Genomic DNA, 21,392 nt, shown 5'->3' with positions numbered 1-21,392 from the left:
GGACAGACAGGTAGAGTGTAAAAGGAAGGAACAAAGAGTTTAACAGTAATAATGCATCAGCGAATAAGATCCATGCAATAACAGTAGTAAAAATAAAATTGAAGGCTCTTTAACTGAATACGGGAAGCATCCACAAAAAGATAGATGAATTTGTGATTTAGGTCTAATCGCCATTGCAGAGACATGGTTACAAGGTGACCAAAATTGGGGAATAAATATGCCAGGGTACGCAACGTTTCAAAAACACATACAGTAGTGCTAAAGGATCGTGGTTCAGAAGATTAGGAAGTAGAATCAGTATAGTTGGAGATTAGGAATAACATAGGTCAGAAAACACTGGTGTGAGTAGCTTATAGGCCCCCTAACAGTAATTATACAATTGGACACAGAATTAAGCAAGAAATAACAATAACAAAAGGAAGGTAATAATCCGAGGGGGAACTTTAACCTTCATATCGATGGGACAAATCAAATTGGTAAAGTAGACTGGAAGATGAGTTTGAAAAATGCTTTCATGACAGTTTCCTAGAGCAATATGTGGTGCAACCAACTAAAGATGAAACTATTTTAGACCTAGTATTGTGCAATGAGGCAGGGTTAATTATTAATCTCACAGCAAAAGATGCACTGGGAAAAAGTGATCATAATACAATTAAATTCCATGTTAAGTTTGAAAGCGACATACTCCAGTCCCAAACAAGAATCTTAAAATTAAACAAAGATAATTCTGTAGGTGGAGGGGAGAGCTAGCTAAGGTTGATTGGGTAAACAGGCTAAAAGGTATGGTGGTCAGTAAACAGTGGAAAAAATTTAAAGAAATGATTCAAAACGTTCAAAAATACATTCCATTAAAAAACAAAAACTCAGCAAGAAAGATCCATCCCTGGCTTACGAGGGAAGTTAGAGAAGTTAAGGATAGTATTGAATTAAAAGAAACTTATATTATTGCAAAGCATAGCAGTAAACCTGGGATTGGGAGTGTTTTAGAAACCAGAAAAGGGCAACCAAAAAGGCAATTAAAAAGAGAAAAAATAATGAGAGTAAACTAGCCAGGAATAAGATTGTAAGAGCTTTTACAAGTTTATAAAAAGGAGAGTAGCTAAAGTAACTATTGGCTGCTTAGAGGCAGAGACGGGAGAAATTATCATGGGAATGAAGAAATGGCAGAGACATTGAACAAGTATTTTGTGTCTATCTTCACAATTAAAGAGACAAATTACATACCAGAAATAGAGGTTAACCAAGGGGCTAGTCAAGAGTGAGGAACATAAGGTACTTAATATCAGCAGAGAAAAAGTATTGGAGAAACTTAAGGGACTAAAAGCAAACAAATCCCTTGGTGGCCTACGTCCTAGGGTTCAAAAAGAGGTAGCTGCAGAGATGCACTGGTTATGATTTTCCAACATTCCCTAGATTCTAGAATGGCCCAAGCAGATTGGAAGTTAGCAAATGTAACACCGCTATTCAAAAAAGTAGGGAGAGAAAACAGGAAAATATGGGCCAATTAGCCTGATACCAGTTGTTGGGAAAATGCTGGAATCTATTGTTAAGGAAGTCTTAACAATGCATTTAGAAAAGCATGATATGATCAAAGTCAACATGGTTTTACGAAAGGGAAATCATGTTTGACAAATTTATTAGAGTTCTTTGAGGATGCATCTAGTAGGGTTTAGAAAGGGGAACCAGTAGTTGCAATATACCTGGATTTCCAGAAGGCATTTGATAAAGTATCACAAAAAAGATTAATGCGCAAGATAAGGGCTCATGGAGTCGGGGATAATCTATTAACATAGATAGAGGATTGGGATAAACAGGGTATTTTCAAGTTGGCAGGCTATAAGTAGTGGAGTGCTGCAAGGATCAATGCTGGGCCTCAGCTATTGTCAATTCATATTAATGATTTAGACGAAGAGATAGAGTAATGTATCTAGGTTTGCTGACAATACAAAGCTGTGGGAAATTAAGCTGTGAGGAAGACGTAAAGAGGCTGCTGAGAGATGTAGACAGGTTAAGTGAGCGGGCAACAAGGTGGTATCTGACGTATAATGTGGGGAAGTGTGACGTTATTCACTTTGGTAGTAAGAATAGAAAAGCAGTCTATTTTTTTTTAAAAAGGCATGAAACTTGTAAATGTTGATGGACTTGGGTGTACTCGTGCAAAGAACACAAAGTTAGCATGCAGGTGCAGAAAGCAATTAGGAAAGGAAATGGCATGTTGGCCTTTATGGCAAAGGGATTTGAGTACAAGAATAAGGAAGTGTTGCTGTAAAAGGACAGGGCTTTGGTAAGAGCACACCCGGAGTAATGTGCACAGTTTTGATCTCCATATCTAAGGAAGGATATACTTGTCTTGGAAGCGGTACAGCAAAGGCTCACTAGATTGATTCCTGGGATGAGAGGGCTGTCCTATGATGAGAGGCTGACTAAATTGGGTCTATACTCTCTGAAGTTCACAAGAATGAGAGGTGATCTCATTGAAACATATGAGATTCTGAAGGGGCTTGATAGGGTAGATGCTGAGAGGTTGTTTCCCCTGGCTGGGGAAACTAGAACATGGGGGCACAGTCTCAGGAAATGGGGGCGATCATTTAGGACTCAGATGAGGAGCAATTTCTTCACTCAGAGGGTTGTGAATCTTTGGAATTCTCCACCCCAAAAGGTTGTGGATGCACTATTGTTGAATATATAAAAAGCTGAGATAGACAAGACTTTTGCTCTCTCAGGGAATTAAGGGATATTGGAAGCAGGCGGGAAAGTGGAGTTGAGGCAAAAGATCAGCCATGATCGTACTGAATGGCAAAGCAGGCTCAAGCGGCCATATAGTCTACTCCTGCTCCTAATTCTTATGTTGTGCTCTGGTGTTCTTACTTTAATTACTCTAACATTGGAGACTGTGCCTTCAGCTGTCTAAGCCCTAAGTTCTGGAATTCCCCCTCTAAACTTCTCTACCTCTCTTTCCACATTTAAGACATTCCTTAAAATCTACCTCTTTGACCAAGCTTTTGGTCTTCTGCCCTAATATCTTCTTGTGTGGATGAGTGTCATTTTTTTTTGATAATGCACAGGAAGTGCCTTGGGATGTTTTACAATGTTAAAGGCACCTCTGTATATGTAAATTCTTCTTATTCTTTTCCGAACAGCAGTTCACATAAAAAAGTGAGCTCAATTATTAGTCAGCATGGAATTGGGCCAGACATACATAGGCAAAGCAGTAGGCCATTCAACCCCTTGAGCCTATTTCACCATTCAATTTGATCATGATTGATCTCTACATCAACTCCATTTACCTGTCTTTCATCCTCATCTTTTGGTATCCTGACCTAATTAAAGTCTGATGATCTGAGTCTTGAAAACATCCACAGCATTTTGGGGAGTGAATTCCTGATTTTCATACCCTTCGTGTGAAAATGTGCTTCCTGATCTCAGCTCTGGATAGTCTAGCTCAAATTTAAAGATTGTGTCCCTTGTTCTGTGTTCTTGCACCAAAGGAAATAGGTCCCGTCTTCAATTCCCAAGTCAGGACTGAATAAGCACAACTCAGCTATAGTAATGGGACATTACAATAGCCTCAGTGCCCCTCAGTTGGGGGGACAAAATCAGCTAAGAATGCCTTCCGAATCACTAACTGGTAACTTCTGCTCAGAAATATATGTATGGGCATTTTGTGAGAACAATTAGCTTTGGCTGTGATGCTGTACGACGGAATAAGTCTCCGTTTGGGCTCACACACAAACAAGGCCGACAAGGATGAGCTACAAGAGGGAGAGTTCAGGACCCACAGAACTATACCTCATCAAAGGTTTCAGGTATGGAGGGGAGAAAGGTAGATTGCAGATCATCAACGCTTGCCCAAATCAAGAGAGATAATGCTGGTATCAGACTGTCATTGATGAGAAAGCCTTACAGCAAGGGAGCAGAGTTAGGGGACACAGAATTACTCTCTACCAATAATTCCAGACTAGAAATTTGGGGACGAATAGTTTAGATCACTTAGAATTTCTTTGAAGGATTTAAGTAGCACAAGAATTGCCTTCTTTGAGGATTAGGAGGTTGGAATTTCTTGAAAATGTAAAATTTGATTCCATGAGTGTTGGAGGGGTACCTGAACCCCATTTCAAAATAGGTCATGAACCTGCTACAAATTTCAATGGTTACTATGAAATTATATTATTCTAATTTTAAAAATATGTAAAATAAAATAACTACTTATGCATTTTTTTCTAGATTTCAGTTAAAACATACTTGCCAGCCTGTTTGATTCTTAGATACAAGTACAAAATGAAAATTGTATTTAAAGCAAATTGCTTTAAACTATAAAAACAATTTCAACATTATGATTTCTATGCAAGACATGATGTATCTCGCCAACAGTGCAGCACACTTCTTCACTTCAACCAAATGGTGGCAGCATCCACAAGGCTATTGAGGCTGCATGACAGGAACATAATTCGATTCGGTCTGGTTTGGTAAACGTTTTATCGTGCCGTAGCCTTGAAGTTCTCATTTTAGTTGAAACTAAGATACTTTTTTAAAAGAATGAATTAGTGCACATTTCATAAACAGTATTGCTTAGAATTTGGATAAATACTCTGGACTCTTATCCAGATACTTGCCAACCACTAAACTTCTGCACCTATGCTATGGCCTTGAGAGCATTAACGAAACAATATTACAGTAAAAGCAATATGAACTATAAAATCATGTAAACAAAATGAAGTGGACAAGAATTCCTCTGCAAAAATCCTGAACTAGCATTACTTAAGAAGCAGCTACTTTTCACTTAATGCTGTAAAGTTATGATTTGCTTACACTATTCAAAATTCAACATTGAGAGAAAAGATCTTGATAGCAAAGCAGAAGGGAACTAATGATCTGAGTGGGTTTTACAGGAGAACCTAAATATTAGAGGATTAGCTAGAAGTGCAAACTTTAACTTTATCATTCTCAATATGTGTTTACAAGCAGCTGTTACCAAATAACATGGTGAAATGCTCCTTACATATGAAAATTATTTTGAATTAAACCTTTAAGGCAAATTCCTTTTAGAACACACACCCATATAAGATCACAATTCTAAAATAAATGATTCACTGTAAAATATAACAGACCACAACAAAGCTGATTATTATTGGGTTACGCAATATTTTGCAGTAGGAAAATTCAAGCCTGCAAAATTACTGGCACATTTCAGTAGATAGAAAATTTAATGGCAATTATCAGATCATTTTTGATAAAGTTTGAGCAATGATATCACTAAGCAATAATACCTTTGTATTCATGTCAACACACCTCAAGGTTATGCAACCTGAGACTTTCTGCCAGTGCCGGCAAAAGCAAAGCAAACACCCATTTATGATTAAAGTAATGTCACTTTTTTTGCAGCCAATGATTTATTCCTTATCAAGGGTTCTAGCATGAGTATAAAGTAGTAAATCTTACTATAGTGTCCTGACAGTACTGAATTAAAAAACTAAAATGTTGCCGGCTACTTTGTGCAAGCTCAGTTGGCTCATCATTCAAAAGTTTCTTGCATTGCCAATTGAGATAGTGCTGTGATAAATTAGAGGATAATTTACTGTCAAAATCATGGTGCTCACCATTATTTACGTACAAATGCAACATCAATTTCAGGTGAGGGGATGATGTGGGGTTAAACGTGGAAATCCAGGGATAAACCAGGTAATTATAGGCCTGTGAGTCGAACGTCAGTGGTAGGGAAATTATTGGAAAAAATTCTGAGGGACAGGATTAATCTCCACTTGGAGAGGCAGGGATTAATCAGGGATAGTCAGCATGGCTTTGTCAGGGGAAGATTGTGTCTAACAAATTTGACTGAATTTTTGGCGGTGACTAGGTGTGTAGATGAGGGTAAAGCAGTTGATGTGGTCTATATGGACTTCAGTTAGGCTTTTGATAAGGTCCCGCATGGGAGATTGGTTAAGAAGGTAAGAGCCCATGGGATCCAAAATTGGCTTAGTGGCAGGAGGCAGAGGGTGATGGTCGAGGGTTGTTTTTGCAAACGGAGGACTGTGACCAGTGGGGTACCACAGGGATCGGTGCTGGGACCCTTACTGTTTGTAGTGTACATTAATGATTTAGACGTGAATATAGGAGGTATGATCAGTAAGTGCGCAGACAACACGAAAATTGGTGGTGTCGTAAATAGTGAGGAGGAAAGCCTTAGATTACAGGGTGATATAGATGGGCTGGTAAGATGGGCAGAGCAGTGGCAGATGGAATTTAATCCCGAGAAGTGTGAGGTGATGCACTTTGGTAGGACTAACAAGGCAAGGGAATATACAATGGATTGTAGGACCCGAGCAAGTACAGAGGGTAAGAGGGACCTTGGGTGCTTGTCCATAGATCACTGAAGGGAGCTGCACTGGTTGATAAGGTGGTTAGGAAGGCATATGGGATACTTGCTTTTATTAGCTGAGGCATAGAATATAAAGAGCAGGGAGGTTATGTTAGAGCTGTATAAAACACTGGTTGGGCCACAGCTGGAGTACTGTGTACAGTTCTGGGCACCACACTATAGGAAGGATGTGATTGCACTGGAGAGGGTGCAGAGGAGATTCACCAGGATGTTGCCTGGGCTGGAGCATTTCAGTTATGAAAAGAGACTGGATAGGCTGGGGTTGATTTCCTTGGAGCGGAGAAGGCTGAGGGGAGACCTGATTGAGGTATACAAAATTATGAGGGGTATTGATAGGATAGATAGGATGGAACTTTTTTCCTTAGTGGAGGGGTTAGTAACCAGGGGGCATAGATTTAAGGTAAGGGGCAGGAGGTTTAGAGGGGAGTTGAGAAAAAATCTTTTCACCCAGAGGGTGTTCGGAATCTGGAATACACTGCCTGGAGGGGTGGTAGAGGCAGGAACCCTCACAACATAAAGAAGTATTTAGATGAGAACTTGAAACGCCATAGCATACAAGGCTATGGGCCAAGTGCTGGAAAATGGGATCAGATTGTATGGGTACTTGATGGTCGGCACAGGCGCGTTGGGCCGAAGGGCCTGTTTCTGTGCTGTATAACTCTATGACTCTAAAAGTTGCTGAGATGTGCTGCCCTGCTGTTAGTTTCGTGAAAACAACATCTTGCTGTGTAGCTCAACATTGAAATGTATTGACTGGTGCAAAGTTGCTGTATTTGTGTGGTAGATACAAACTAAACTCACAACAGAAAGTTAAATCCATTTCAGTCTAAGTATCCTTTTAGCGACAACTTGTGTTTACAGAACTCCTTTAACATAATATAACTTTCCAAAGCTTTTCACAGGAGTATTATAAAGAAAACTTTGTTACCGAACCATGTAAGGAGATATTAGGACAGATGACCAAAAACTTGATTAAAGAGGTAGGTATTAAGGAGCAACTGAAAGGAGGAAAAAGAAGTGGAGAGGTTTAGGGGGGAAAATTCCAGAGCTTAGTACTGAAGGCACGGCCACCAATTGTGGAGCAATTAAAACCGGAATGCTCAAAAGGACAGAATTAGAAGAGCACAGATATCTCGAAGGTTTGTGGAGCTGAAGGAGATTACAGAGATAGGGAGGGGAGAGGCCATGCAAGGATTTGAAAACAAGTATGAGAATTTTAAAATTGAGGCGCTGCTTTACCGGGAGCTAGTGTAGGTCAGTGAGCACAGGAATGATGGGTGAACGGGACTTGGTGTGTGTAAGGACACAGGCAGCAGAGTTTTGGACGACCTCAAGTTTACCTAAAGAATGTGAGAGACCTGCCAGGAGTGCATTCAAATAGGCAAGTCTAGAGGTAACAAATGCATGGATGAGGGTTTCAACAGATGAGTTGAGGCAAGAGCGGAGTCGGGCAATGTTATGGTCGTGGAAATAGGTGGTCTTAGTGACCAATGTGTTAAGTGCCAAGCAACCTGTCAGGCACTGAAAATTAATTACTACAAATATGGAGTCTCATTCCTTCAGGTTTTAATTGTTATTTAATATTTTAATATAAAATTTAGTTTTTAAAAAATTTGCCTTTGTCTCTTGATCTCTTAATTCAATCTTTTTTCCCTCTCTTTATTTTTCTTTCTGTACCTGATTTGTCATTGAATTCACACATTCTATACTTTCTTCAGTTCTTGTGCTGTTACTTTCACAATCCTTTGTAGGTTTCAGATGCCCAGTGTCTCTCACTGTTATCAGCACACACTTTCAGCAAAAAATATTGTTAGTATGTTTGGCTTCAGTTTCCAAATAACTAAGCTTAAGACGGTCTTTGAACACTTATGGGTACTTATAGTGACTACCAAGGCTGCTAAGGTAAAGTGTTCCTTATGTGATTAATGGCAGCAGCAAGTTTATACGACAGGCCACAACCTCAGAATTATCAACATGGGTCGCTTGATGAATATTTATTACAGATAAACTTGAGGCTATAATCAAAATCATGCCAAAGTATCAAAACATTGCTGTGCATATCACTACATTTAAATTTGCAATCAAGGTTTTTTTTTTAGAATAATTAGCCAACAGACTTTACACTATAATGGGAAACTTTTTTTTAACATGCAAGTATTGTTACAATGCGAGACTGATCTGGACATTATCTTTCTGATAAAATAGGCTCATTCCCAAACACATATTAGAGGGTTTATTGTAAAGAAGATTTGCACTGCAATAATATTCTTCAGGGGTGGGGAGGTCAAACACCAGGATATTTGAACTCTTGGGACTGGGGAAGGGGCAGTTTCACTTCACAGACATGTCTAAGATCTACAGCATCAATGCAGTCCTTTATGGTTTCTTCTCGAACTGCTGATATTCAAGGATATAACCCGATACCAAAGCATGACAATTCCTTGGTTTAAAATCAGACAGCAAAGGCCTGACTGCATAGCCTAGATTGACTGATCTGTGACCATTTAAATGGGTGATTTTGAACTCATGAGCTGTAAATATCAACAAGAGTTTGCAGCTGTAGTAAAAACAGGACTGGAGTTCTCTAAACATGGATTTTGTACAGAAGCCTACTTGCTGCAGTCTCAAACTGGTTGAATCCTTTAGTTAGCCAGGGACAAAAACAACTTTAAATGCATAATTCTTCAGCTGTTAGTTGTATGACACGAAAGCAGTCAGTGCAAACTACATTCCAGGTACAACAGGCTTCCTTAGAAATATATTCAACCTCTTTTGAGGTAAACAGAAACAAACAGTAATTGCTGGTTGCATCTCATAATTGTAATTAGGCAAAACAGCCATTGATTAACATTGAATGGAAAGCCAATCTCTGACAATGGCAAAGATGTTTTCAGATTGCATGTAATGTGGCTGGCTTGATTAACAAATTAATAATTTAAAGAAACATTTTGTGGGAAACAGAAATTTGCATCTTATGGCATCCTTTCCTGTTAACTTGTCTGGATGTAGGGAGAGGGCGGGGGAGTGGCAGTAAAAGAATTGCTCCTTAGGAGGGCCAGTACGGACATGATGGGTCAAATGGCCTTCTTCTGTGCTGTAGCGATTCTATGATTCTATTCTATTCAGTGCCAATGTCCATTAGTAACTTGTTTGTTGCCAGAAATCCTTTAGGATAATCTATGCCAACCATTTTTGTTTTCTCACCTTCAATTTTCCTCTCTTATCGCCTAAATGTGGTGACTCATATTAGATGTTGTCTGTCCAATTAACAATCCCAGTTCTTGCCGCTCTTGCCTTTTCAAATAAACAAAAATATGTTGTCTGCCCCAGCTGCTATTATGAATGCCTTTCTGTAACCAGCCCTGATAAGATACACCAGTTACCATCCCTGGTAACTCTGAGAGCTCTTTTCCCTTCCTGTAAAACAATGGATGGTCTCTACCTTATGCAGACAGCTGGGCTAACAGGCAGACTTCCAACTTTAATCTACTTTATGAAATAGATCAAAGTTTTTCATTCATTTGGAAATTCTGATAACAATGTTATCACCACTGTTGATAAATTAATGATTTGGATCAGGTCATTAATCGAAGCATTCACAAGTTTGCAGAATTAAGGAAAATATGCAGTGTTTGGGAATGTAGATCAAAATCACTAGATTTTAGGCAGATTTATATGATTTAGAGGACTAGGCCAGTGTGTGACAGATGTCCTTCAAACTTCATACATTTGGATTTGGGAAACTGCAGCTGTCTTTATACCATGCAAGAATACCCGCTGAAGGTTACATACAGCTCAAGAGGGGGATCTGGCGGTTGTAACTAATGTTCTTGCTAAACTGCATAGCAACGCAAAAGTTCCTGCACAGGCAGCACACAAGTTAGTTCCTTTAAGGTACCGTGCGTGTGCTGCCATGCAAAGAAATCTAAAGGACCCACACACTATAAAAAAAGAGGGTACATTGATTGTAACTGAGAAACAATGCACAAGCAGTGTGATAATGTAATTAGGGGCTTTCAACTATATTGCTTGAATACAATATATTTTAAAAATCTGAAAGGGTGGTGGAAACAGATTGAATAGTAAACTTTCAAAAAGGAATTGGAGAACTACTTAAAAATGAAAACTTTGCAGGGCTATGGGGAGAGAGAAAGGGAATGGGACTAACTGGATAGCTCTTTCAAACAGCCAGCACAGGCACAAAGGTCTTTCTTTGTCAGCAGTGGCTGAGTTGCTGGCACTCTTGCATCTGAGTCAGAAGGTTGTGAGTCCAAGTCCCACTCCAGAGACTTGAGAAGAAAAATCTAGGCCAACACTCCAGTGCTGTACTGAGGGAGCGCTTGCACTGTTGGAAATGCCATCTTTCAGATGCTATGTCAAACCTGTCTGCTCTCTCAGGTGGATGTATAAGATTCTATGGCACTATACTGAAGAGCAGGCAAGTTATCCCAGGTGTCCTGGCTAATACTTACTCCTGAATCAACATCACTAAAAACAGATTATCTGGTCATTATCACATCACTGTGTGTGGGAGCTTGCTGTGTGCAAAGTGGCTGCCACGTTTCCCATATTACAACAGTGATAACGCTTTAAAAATACTTCATTGACTGTAAAGTGCTTTGGAGGTCATGAAAGGGACTGAATAATGCAGATATTTCTTTCCTTAAATGCCTTATGATTTCAGAGAGGAATATTCCAAAATGTTCCCCAATTTGACCTCAACTTTTTTCCCTTTTGCTTTAACCTCTCCTGGAATTGATGAGTGGGGGTTGGGGGTCATTGGTGTATGTGTCTGCATCATAACCGACTGGGCCAGGCTTGATGGACCATATAGTCTTTCTCCATCCTTTTTGTGTGTAATGCTGCATAACTGCAATGTGTTCACATTTGTATTCTCAGTGACTTTGGTAGCTTTGACCCATATATATATATATATATATATATATATATATATATATAAAATAAAGGAACACATACAGGCCCAGAAAACACCATTGCAGTCCATCTGGCCAGTGTCACATGCCCAGAGTCTACAGCACTTACACAAATGCAGACCTCAGATATACAATTCCAGCTGCACTAGTCACAATATAATGCAAATTCACCAATGCATCCCCACTGGAGGCAACACAAAATACAAAAGTCAGCTTGGTGTTGGACTATCTTGCCAACTGTGTACAAAACACATGGACAGAAGAACATTTTCTTTTTGCACTGATTTTCACACCATTAGAAGGAAACCCATGAAAGACAAGCCTGTTAAAATATGCTCCTTTGCCAGGACATAAAATTGATGGAACAGAGTTAAAATAAATTTTATCTGCTGCATTTGACTTTATATGAGATGCTGAATTCAATAAAAGAACTTCCCTAGTTTCATAGGACCATTCGGCCCCTCAAGTCTGCTCTGCCATTTAGCTAGATCATGGCTGATTTTCTACCTCAATGCCATTTTTCCACACTATCCCCATATCCCTTGATATTTTGAACATCTAGAAATCTATTGATCTCTGTCTTAACCGTACTCAATGACTGAGTCTCCACAGTCCTCTGGGGTAGAGAATTCCAAAGATTTACCACCCACTGAGTGAAGAAACTCCTTCTCATCTCAGTCCTAAATGGCCTACCTCTTATTCTGAGACTGTGTCCCCTGGTTCTAGACACCATCTCCCACCCCGAGATAGGGGAAACATCCTTCGTGCATCAGCCCTGTAAGAATTTTATTTGCTTCAATCAGATCACCTCTCATTCTTCTAAACTCTAGACAATACAGAACCAGTCTCCTCAATCTCTCCTCAGAGGACAATCCCGCCATCCTAGCAATCAGTCTGGTGAACCTTCGTTGCACTCCCTCTATGGCAAGAATATCCTTCCATAGGTAAAGAGATAAAAACTGTACACTATACTCCACGTGCGGTCTCACCAAGGCTCTGTACAATTGCAGCAAGACTTCTTTACTCCTGTACTCAAATCCTCTTGTAATACTTTCTAGATTTACAGAGCCATACAGACCTTAAATAAAATCTACAAGCAAGTAATTAATCTATTACTTTATAGTCATATTTTAATGTTAAATCATTAAACGAGAGAAAGTTTCTCAGAATGTTGAATGTAGCAATGGAATTACAGCACACGCCAATCCCTCTATTTCTTAAATAAAAACAAGAAATGCTGGAAATACTCAGCAGGTCTGGCAGCATCTGTGGCGAGAGAAGCAGAGTTAACGTTTCGGGACAGTGACCCTTCTTCAGAACTGGCAAATATTAGAAATGTCAAAGGTTATAAGCAAGAAAAGCGGGGGTGGGGCAAGAGATAACAAAGGAGAAGGTGTAGATTGGACAAGGCCACAGAATAGCTGACCAAAAGGTCATGGAGCAAAGGCAAACAATATGTTAATGGTGTGTTGAAAGACAAAGCATTAGTACAGATAGGGTGTTAACGGACTGAAGATTGAACAGCAGCAAGTACAAACATGAAAAAAAAAAGTGGGTAAGCAAACTGAACAAACTAAAGATGAAATGAAATAAACATACAAAAAAAATGTCAATAACGTAAAAAGGAAAAAATAACTAAAAATAAAAGTAAAATGGGGGGCCCGTCATGCTTTGAAATTATTGAACTCAATGTTCAGTCCGGCAGGCTGTAGTGTGCCTAATTGGTAAATGAGATGCTGTGCCTCGAGCTTGCTTTGATGTTCACTGGAACACTGCAGCAAGCCCAGGATAGAGATGTGAGCATGAGAGCAGGGGGGAGTGTTGAAATGGCAAGCAACCGGAAGCTCAGGGTCCTGCTTGCGGACTGAGCAGAGGTGTTCCGCAAAGCGGTCACCCAGTCTGCGTTTGGTCTCCCCAGTGTAGAGGAGGCCACATTGTGAGCAGCGAATACAGTATACTACATTGAAAGAAGTACAAGTAAATCACTGCTTCACCTGAAAGGAGTGTTTGGGGCCTGGGATAGTGAGGAGAGAGGAGGTAAATGGGCAGGTATTACACCTCCTGCGATTGCAGGGAAAGGTGCCATGGGAAGGGGACGAGGTGGTGGGGGTAATGGAGAAGGGAACCAGGATGTCGTGGAGGGAAAGATCCCTTCAGAATGCTGACAGGGGAAGGGAGGGGAAGATGCGGGAGTGGCATCACGCTGGAGGTGGCAGAAGTGGGTGAGGATGATCCTTTGGATATGGAGGCTGATGGGCTGGGAGGGAGGGGAAGACAAATAAAAATGTCACTAAAGCAATATATTGCAGATGCTGAAAATCAGGAAAAAAAACAGAAAATGTTGGAAACGCTCATCAGGTCAGGCAGCATCTGTGGAGAGAGAGTAGCAGAGTTAACATTTCAGATGGATGACCTTTTGCTAGTTCCAACCTGAAATGTATATACTGTTTCTCCCTCCACAGATACTACCAGACCTGAATATTTCCAGCATTTTCTGGTTTTATTTTAAATAAAAATGTTAAATGGCTCCAAAATTCCAGAAAGGAGTGGTGGATGGCAGGCATTGGGGAGGGAGGGGGGCATTGTTGAGCAGGCAGTGGGAGTAAAATATTCAGCTTTCAAGGTACAGGGCAAATTTACTTTGATGTGTTGAGTATGTCTCTGCTTTGTTGCCATAATTGTCCTTGTTCCACAGTCTAAGAAACACTCTAACATCTGGATGGTACAGTGATTTTATACTTAAAAACAAATGAATAGCTTCCTCATTAAATTTGGAAAAACATAGCACTTTTAAGTCTTTCAAGTACAAATTACTTACTTTTACCGACTGCTGAAACTCTGTCATGTGGAACGGGATTTCTAGTTGCTGGAACATTTGACCCTTCACCTTCATTGCTTTGAACCTGTTCAATAAAGTTATAAGCCAAATACAACCATTAAGGTTTTGCAGACAATAAAGAAAGATGATCATTTTGTAGAAAAGCAAAATCAACAGCTGATCTTAACAGGATATAGCTCTGTTACGATTTCAACTCTTTTCCATATTTGCAAGTTGCGCTGAATGGTTCACAGTTTAAATGTTATTAATTCTAAATTGAAAACATCTGTAATGACTTTCATTTATATAGCACCTGTAACATCCCAGATTACATAGCAGGTACAGGAGCATAGTAGTCAGGTTACTGGACTAGTGATCCAGAGGGCTAGCCTAATTATCCAGAGATAAGAGTACAAATCCCACAATGGCAGCTGGGGAATTTAAATTCATTTAATTAAATAAGTCTGGAATAAAAAGTTAGTACCAGTAATGGTGACCATAAAGCTAGCAGATTGTTGTAAAAACCTATCTGGTTCACTGATGCCCTTACTTGATCTGTCCCAGATGCAATTCCAGACCAACAGTCATGTAGTTGAATCTTAACTACCTCCTGAAATGGCTTAGCAAGCCAATCAGTTGTACAAAACCACTACAAAAAAGAGGAACCACCTATCAACCTTGGCACAACCTGCCCAGTCGATTCAGCAAAGTCATCCTGACATTTGAGGACTAGTGCCAAAAGTGAGAGTGCTGTCCCACACACTAGTCAAGCAACAGCCTGACAGAATCATAGTCACTGAAGCATACCTTAGAGCCAACGCCCCAGACGCCTGTATCACCATCCCTGAGCATGTCCTTTCCCAACAGGACAGACCCACCAGAGGTGACGGTATACATCTGGGAGGGAGGGGCCCTGGTAGTCCTCAATATTAACTCCAGACCCCATGAAGTCGCATGGAATCAGGTCAAACACGGGCAACAAAATCTACTGCCCTCCCTCAGCTGACGAATCAGTACTCCTCCACATTGAACACCATTTGGAAAAAGCATAGAGGGTGGCAAGGACACAGCATGTACTGTGGGTGGGGATTTCAATGTCCATCACCAAGAGTGGCTTGGTCACACCACTACTGACCGAGCTGGCTAAGGAGATAACTGCTATACTGTGCCTGCAGCAGGTGGTGAGAGAACCAATACGAAGGAAAAACCTACTTGATTTCGTCCTCATTGATCTGTCACAGATCCATTAGTCCATGAGAGTATTATAGAATCATAGAATGGTTGCAGCACAGCAGGTAGCCATTCATCCCATTGTGTCCATGCTGGCTCTCTGCAACAGAAACTCAGCTGGTCCCACTCTCCTGCCCTTTTGCTTTAGCCCTGCAATTTTTTTTCCAGCTGTTTATCCAATCTGCCTCCACCAACTCTCAGGCAGTGCAGTCCAGATCCTAACCATTCGCTGCCTAAAAATGCTTTTCTTCAGGTCATCATTGGTTCTTCTACCATTCACCTTAAATTAGTGTCCTCTGGTGCATGACACTGCCACCAATGGGACAGTTTCTCTCTATCTACTCTGTCCAGACCGCTCATGATTTTGAACACCTATCAAATCCCCTCTCAATCTCCACTTCTCTAAGGGGAACACTACCAGCTTCTCTACCCTATCCACAAAAATGAAGTCTCTTATACCTGGAATAATTCTCGTACTTTTTTCTCTACACCCTCTCTATAGCCTTCACATCCTTCCCAAGTGCGGTGCCCAGAATTGGACACAATACTCCAGCTGAGGCCAAACCAGAGTTTTATAAAGGTTCAACATGACTTCCTTGCTTTTGTACTCTATGCCTCTATTTATAAAGCTGAGGATTCTGTGTGCCTTTTTAACCACTTTCTGCACCTGCACTGCCACATTCAAGAATTTGTGCACATTTACTCTTAAATCTCTCCGTTTCTTCACTCCCTTTATATTATGTTGTCTCTACTACCAAAATGTATCACTTTACACTTCTCTGCATTAAATTTCATCTGCCACTTGTCCACCCATTGCACCAGCTTGTCCATGTCCTCTTGAAAATTTATCACTATCTTCCACACAGTTCACAATACTTCCAAGTTTTGTGTTACTGAAAAGCTTTGAAATTGTGCCCTGTACTCACAAATCTAGGTCATTAATATAGATCAAGAAAAGCAGTAGTCCTAGTACAGACCCCTTGTGAATCCCACTGTATACTTTCATAGATCTCACCAAAGTCTTTGACCTCGACAGCAGACGTGGTCTCTTCAAACTACTAGTAAAGATCGGATGTCCACCAAAGCTACTAAGTATCATCACCTCATTCCACGACAATATGAAAGGCACAATTCAGCACAGCGGCGCCTCATCAGACCCCTTTCCTATCCTGAGTGGAGTGAAACAGGGCTGTGTCCTCACCCCTACACTGTTTGGGATCTTCTTCTACCTGCTGCTCTCACATGCGTTCAAGTCTTCAGAAGAAGGAATTTTCCTCCACACAAGATGAGATGGCAGGTTGTTCAACCTTGCCCGTCTAAGAGCAAAGACCAAAGTACGGAAGGTCCTCATCAGGGAACTACTCTTTGCTGACTATGCTGCAGTAACATCCCACACAGAAGAGTGTCTGCAGAGACTCATCGACAGGATTGCGGCTGCCTGCAACAAATTTGGCCTAACCATCAGCCTCAAGAAAACGATCATGGGGCAGGACGTCAGAAATGCTCCATCCATCGATATCGGCGACCACGCTCTGGAAGTAGTTCAAGAGTTCACCTGACTAGGCTCAACTATCACCAGTGACCGGTTTCTCGATGCAGAAATCAACAAGTGCATGGGAAAGGCGTCCATTGCTATGTTCAGACTGGCCAAGAGAGTGTGGGAAAATGGCTCACTGACATGGAACACAAACGTCCGAGCATATCAAGCCTGCGTCCTCAGTACCTTGCTCTATGGCAACGAGGCCTGGACAAGGTATGTCAACCAAGACCGACGTCTCAATTCATTCCATCTTCGCTGCCTCCGGAGAATCCTTGGCATCAGGTGGCAGGACCGTATCTCCAACGCAGAAGTCCTCGAGGCGGCCAACATCCCCAGCTTATACACCCTACTGAGCCAGGGGCGCTTGAGATGGCTTGGCCATGTGAGCCACATGGAAGATGGCAGGATCCCCAAGGACGCATTGTACAGCGAGCTCGTCACTGGTATCAGACTCACCGGCTGTCCATGTCTGCACTTTAAAGGTGTCTGCAAACGTGACATGAAGTCCTGTGACACTGACCACAAGTCGTGGGAGTCAGTTGCCAGTGATCGCCAGAGCTGGCGGATAGCCATAAAGGCGGGGCTTAAGAGTGGCGAGTCGCAGAGACTTAGCTGTTGGCAGGAAAAAAGACAGAAGCGCAAGGGGAGAGCCAACTGTCTAACAGCCCCGACAACCAATTTTATCTGCAGCACCTGTGGAAGAGCCTGTCACTCTAGAATTGGCCTTTATAGCCACTCCAGGCGCTGCTTCACAAACCACTGACCACCTCCAGGCGCTTACCCATTGTCTTTCGAGACAAGGAGGCCAAAGAAAAAAGACTTTCCTCCAGTCTGAAAAACAACCGTTCACCACTACTCTCTGTTTCCTGTCACTCAACCAACTTCATCTCCATGCTGCCACTGGATGATCCATCTCGGCCTCCTCCTGAGGTTTCAATCATCACAGAAACCAATCTTCAGCTAATTTGATTCACTTCACGTGCTATTAATCAACACTGAGCCCACTGCATGCAGCAAAGGCTATGGATCCCAACAACATCCCGTCTGTAAGCGGTGAATAATTAGCTCCAGAACTGTCCGCGTCTCTAGCCAAATTGTTCCAGTACACCTACAACACTGGCATCTACCGACAATGTGGAAAATTGCCTAGGAATATCCTGTTCATGAAAAGCAGGAGAAATCCAATCCAGCCAATTACTGCTCCGTCGGTCTACTCTCAACCATTAGCAAAGTGACGGAAGATGTAGTTGACAGTGCTATCAATTGGCACTTACTCAGCAATAACTTGCTCACTGATGCTCACTTTGATCATTTGGCTCGAGACCTAATTCCAGCCTTGGTCCAAACACAGACAAAAGAGTTGAATTCCAGGCATTAGCGTGACTGCCCTCGACATCAAAGCAGCATTTGACCATGTGTGACATCAAGGACCCCTAGTAAAATTGAAGTCAATGGGAATTAGGGACAAAGTTTCCATTGGTTGGAATCATACCTAGCACAGAGGAAAATGGTTGTAGTTGTTGAAGGCCAAACATCTCAGCTCCAGGACATTGCTGAACGAGTTACTCAAGGTAGTGGCCTAGGCCCAACCTTCATCAGCTGCTTCATCAATGACCTTCCCTTCAACACAAGGCCAGAAGTGCAAATGTTTTCTGTTGATTGCACAGCATTCAGTACCATTCGCAACTCTGCAAATACTAAAGCAGTCTGCTCCCACATGCAGCAAGAGATGGACAACATTCAGGCTTGGATTGATAAGTGGCAAGTAACAATCATGCCATACAGGTGCCAGGCAATGACCAACATCAGTCTAACCACCTCCCCTTGACATTCAACAGCATCATTACTGAATCCACTACCATCAACATCCTGCCGGTCATCATTGACCGGAAACTTAACTGGACCAGTCATATAAATACTGTGGCTCTAAGAGCAGGTGAGGGGCTGGGAATTCTGCAACAAGTATTACATCTCCTGACTCCGCAATGATGTTCCACCATCTACAAGGCACAATTCAGGAGTGAGATGGAATACTCTCCCCTTGCCTCGATGAGAACAGCTCCAACAACACTCAAGAAGCCCACTTGATTGGCACCCCACGCACCACCTTCAACATTCACTCCCTCCATCACCGGCACACAGTGGCAGCAGAAGCACTGCAGCAACTCGCCAAGGCTCCTTCAACAGCACCTTCCAAACACACGGCCTCTACGACCTAAGAGGACAAGGGTAGCATGCACATGGGAACACCACCACCTGCAATTTCCCCACCCAGTCACACACCATCCTGACTTGGAACTTTAATTTCCATTCCATCTTTGTCACTGGGTCAAAAGCTTGGAAATCCCTAATGAACAGCACTGTGGCAGTAGTCCCTAGATCTTGCCATCTCCCCTGGCCCCTGCACAGCCAGACAAGTCTATATCCAATCTCCTCCTCGTAATGCTCACCACCCACATTCCTCTTCCAATCCCACTTCTTCAGTGTCTATGCCTGGGAGAAAAAACTCTACTCTTAACCCTTTACAACTGCACAAGACCCTTTTTACCCTCCTCCTCTAGCCAAAAGGGACTGAACAGGTAAGCTATTTCACTGTTTTTGTTAATATCTATATTTGTACTTAATTAAGGGGTAATTGAGTAAAAGAAATGGCAGCCAGGGGAGTGCAGTGCTCCTCCTGCAGTATGTTCGAGGTGAGGGGAACCTCCGGTGACCCTGCCGACTTCACCTGCTGGAAGTGCATCCGTCTCCAGCTCCTATCAGACCGTGTTAGGGAACTGGAGCTGGAGCTGGATGAACTGAGGATCATTCGGGAAGCTGAGGGGGTGATAGATAGAAGCTACAGGGATGTCGTTACTCCACAAAACAAAGGCAGCTGGGTAACAGTTAGAGGTGGGAAGAGGTCAGTGCAGGGATCTCCTGTGGTCGTTCCCCTCAGCAACAAGTATACAGTTTTAGATACTGTTGGGGGGGACGGCCTATCGGGGGCAGGCTGCAGTGAACGGGCCTCTGGCACGGGGTCCTGCACTGTGGCTCAGAAGGGAAGGAGGGAGAATGGGAGAGCACTAGTCATCGGGGACTCGATGGTGAGGAGTACCGACAGGCGGTTCTGTGGGCGCAAGCGAGACGCACGGATGGTTTGTTGCCTACCTGGTGCCAGGGTCCGTGATGTTTGTGATCGCGTCTTCAGGATCCTTAAAGGGGAGGGGGAGCAGCCAGAGGTCGTGGTGCACATTGGCACCAACGACGTAGGAAGGAAGGGTGGCACAGATGTTAGAAGTGAGTTTAGGGAGTTAGGCTGGAAGCTGAAAGCTCGGACGGACAGAGTTGTTATCTCTGGTTTGTTGCCGGCGCCACGTGATAGTGAGGCTAGGAATAGGGAGAGAGCACAGCTGAACACGTGGCTGCAGGAATGGTGTAGAAGAGAGGGCTTCCAGTTCTTGGATAATTGGACTGCATTCTGGGGAAGATGGGACCTGTTCAAACAGGACGGGCTGCATCTGAACCAGAGGGGCACCAATATCCTGGGAGGGAGGTTTGCTAGTACTGTTCGGGAGGGTTTAAACTAGTTTGGGAGGGGGATGGGAACCGGACTTGTAGTCCAGGGACCAGTGGGTCCACTCAGAAAGACAAAGAGTGTAGTGAGGTATTGGGGAAGGTAGCACTGTCGCAGAGGACAGATGGGCACGGAGAAGGGTTAAAGTGCGTATACTTCAACGCAAGAAGCATCAGGAATAAGGTGAGTGAATTGAAGGCGTGGATGGGCACTTGGGACTACGATGTTGTGGCCATCACTGAAACGTGGATAGGTGAGGGGGAGGAATGGTTCTTGGAGGTACCTGGTTATAGATGTTTTCATAAGATTAGGAATGGTGGTAAAAGAGGTGGGGGGGTGGCATTGTTAGTTAGAAATAGTGTAACAACTGCTGAAAGAATTTTCGAGGAGGATCTGCCGACTGAGGCACTGTGGGTTGAGGTCAGGAACAGGAAAGGAGCAGTCACCTTGATGGGAGTTTTCTATCGGCCCCCCAATAGCAGCAGGGAGGTGGAAGAGCAGATTGGGAAACAGATTTTGGAAAGGAGCAGAAGTCACAGGGTAGTAATTATGGGGGATTTCAACTTCCCAAATATTGATTGGCAACTCTTTAGATCGAATAGTTTGGATGGGGTAGTGTTTGTGCAGTATGTCCAGGAAGCTTTTCTAACTCAGTATGTAGACTGCCCGACCAGAGGGGAGGCAATATTGGATTTGGTACTAGGTAATGAACCAGGGCAAGTGATAGAGCTGTTGGTGGGCGAGCACTTTGGAGATAGTGATCACAATTCTGTAGCATTCACTGTGGTAATGGAGAGGGATAGGTATGTGCAACAGGGCAAGGTTTACAATTGGGGGAAGGGTAGATATGATGCTGTCAGGCAGGAACTGAGGAGCATAAGTTGGGAGCATATGCTGGCAGGGAAGGGCACGGTCGAAATGTGGAACTTTTTCAAGGA

At 42.5% G+C, this 21,392-nt stretch overlaps 1 protein-coding gene across 5 annotated transcripts in view; it reads right to left on the bottom strand.

Moving 5' to 3' along the window:
* Nucleotides 1-21,392, bottom strand: part of itprid2 (ITPR interacting domain containing 2) — a 203,544-nt gene that overhangs the window by 50,957 nt on the left and 131,195 nt on the right. For all 5 annotated transcript variants that reach the window (XM_068035556.1, XM_068035555.1, XM_068035554.1 and 2 more), the window contains one exon: nucleotides 14,129-14,213. In XM_068035556.1, coding sequence (XP_067891657.1) covers nucleotides 14,129-14,213 — 85 coding nt within the window. The remainder of the gene's footprint in view (nucleotides 1-14,128; nucleotides 14,214-21,392) is intronic.

This window comes from Heterodontus francisci, chromosome 7 (genome assembly GCF_036365525.1).
Source record: "Heterodontus francisci isolate sHetFra1 chromosome 7, sHetFra1.hap1, whole genome shotgun sequence".
NCBI lineage: Eukaryota > Metazoa > Chordata > Chondrichthyes > Heterodontiformes > Heterodontidae > Heterodontus > Heterodontus francisci.
The sequence above is the reverse complement of the archived record's forward strand: the minus strand, read 5'-3'. Positions and strand labels throughout refer to the sequence as shown.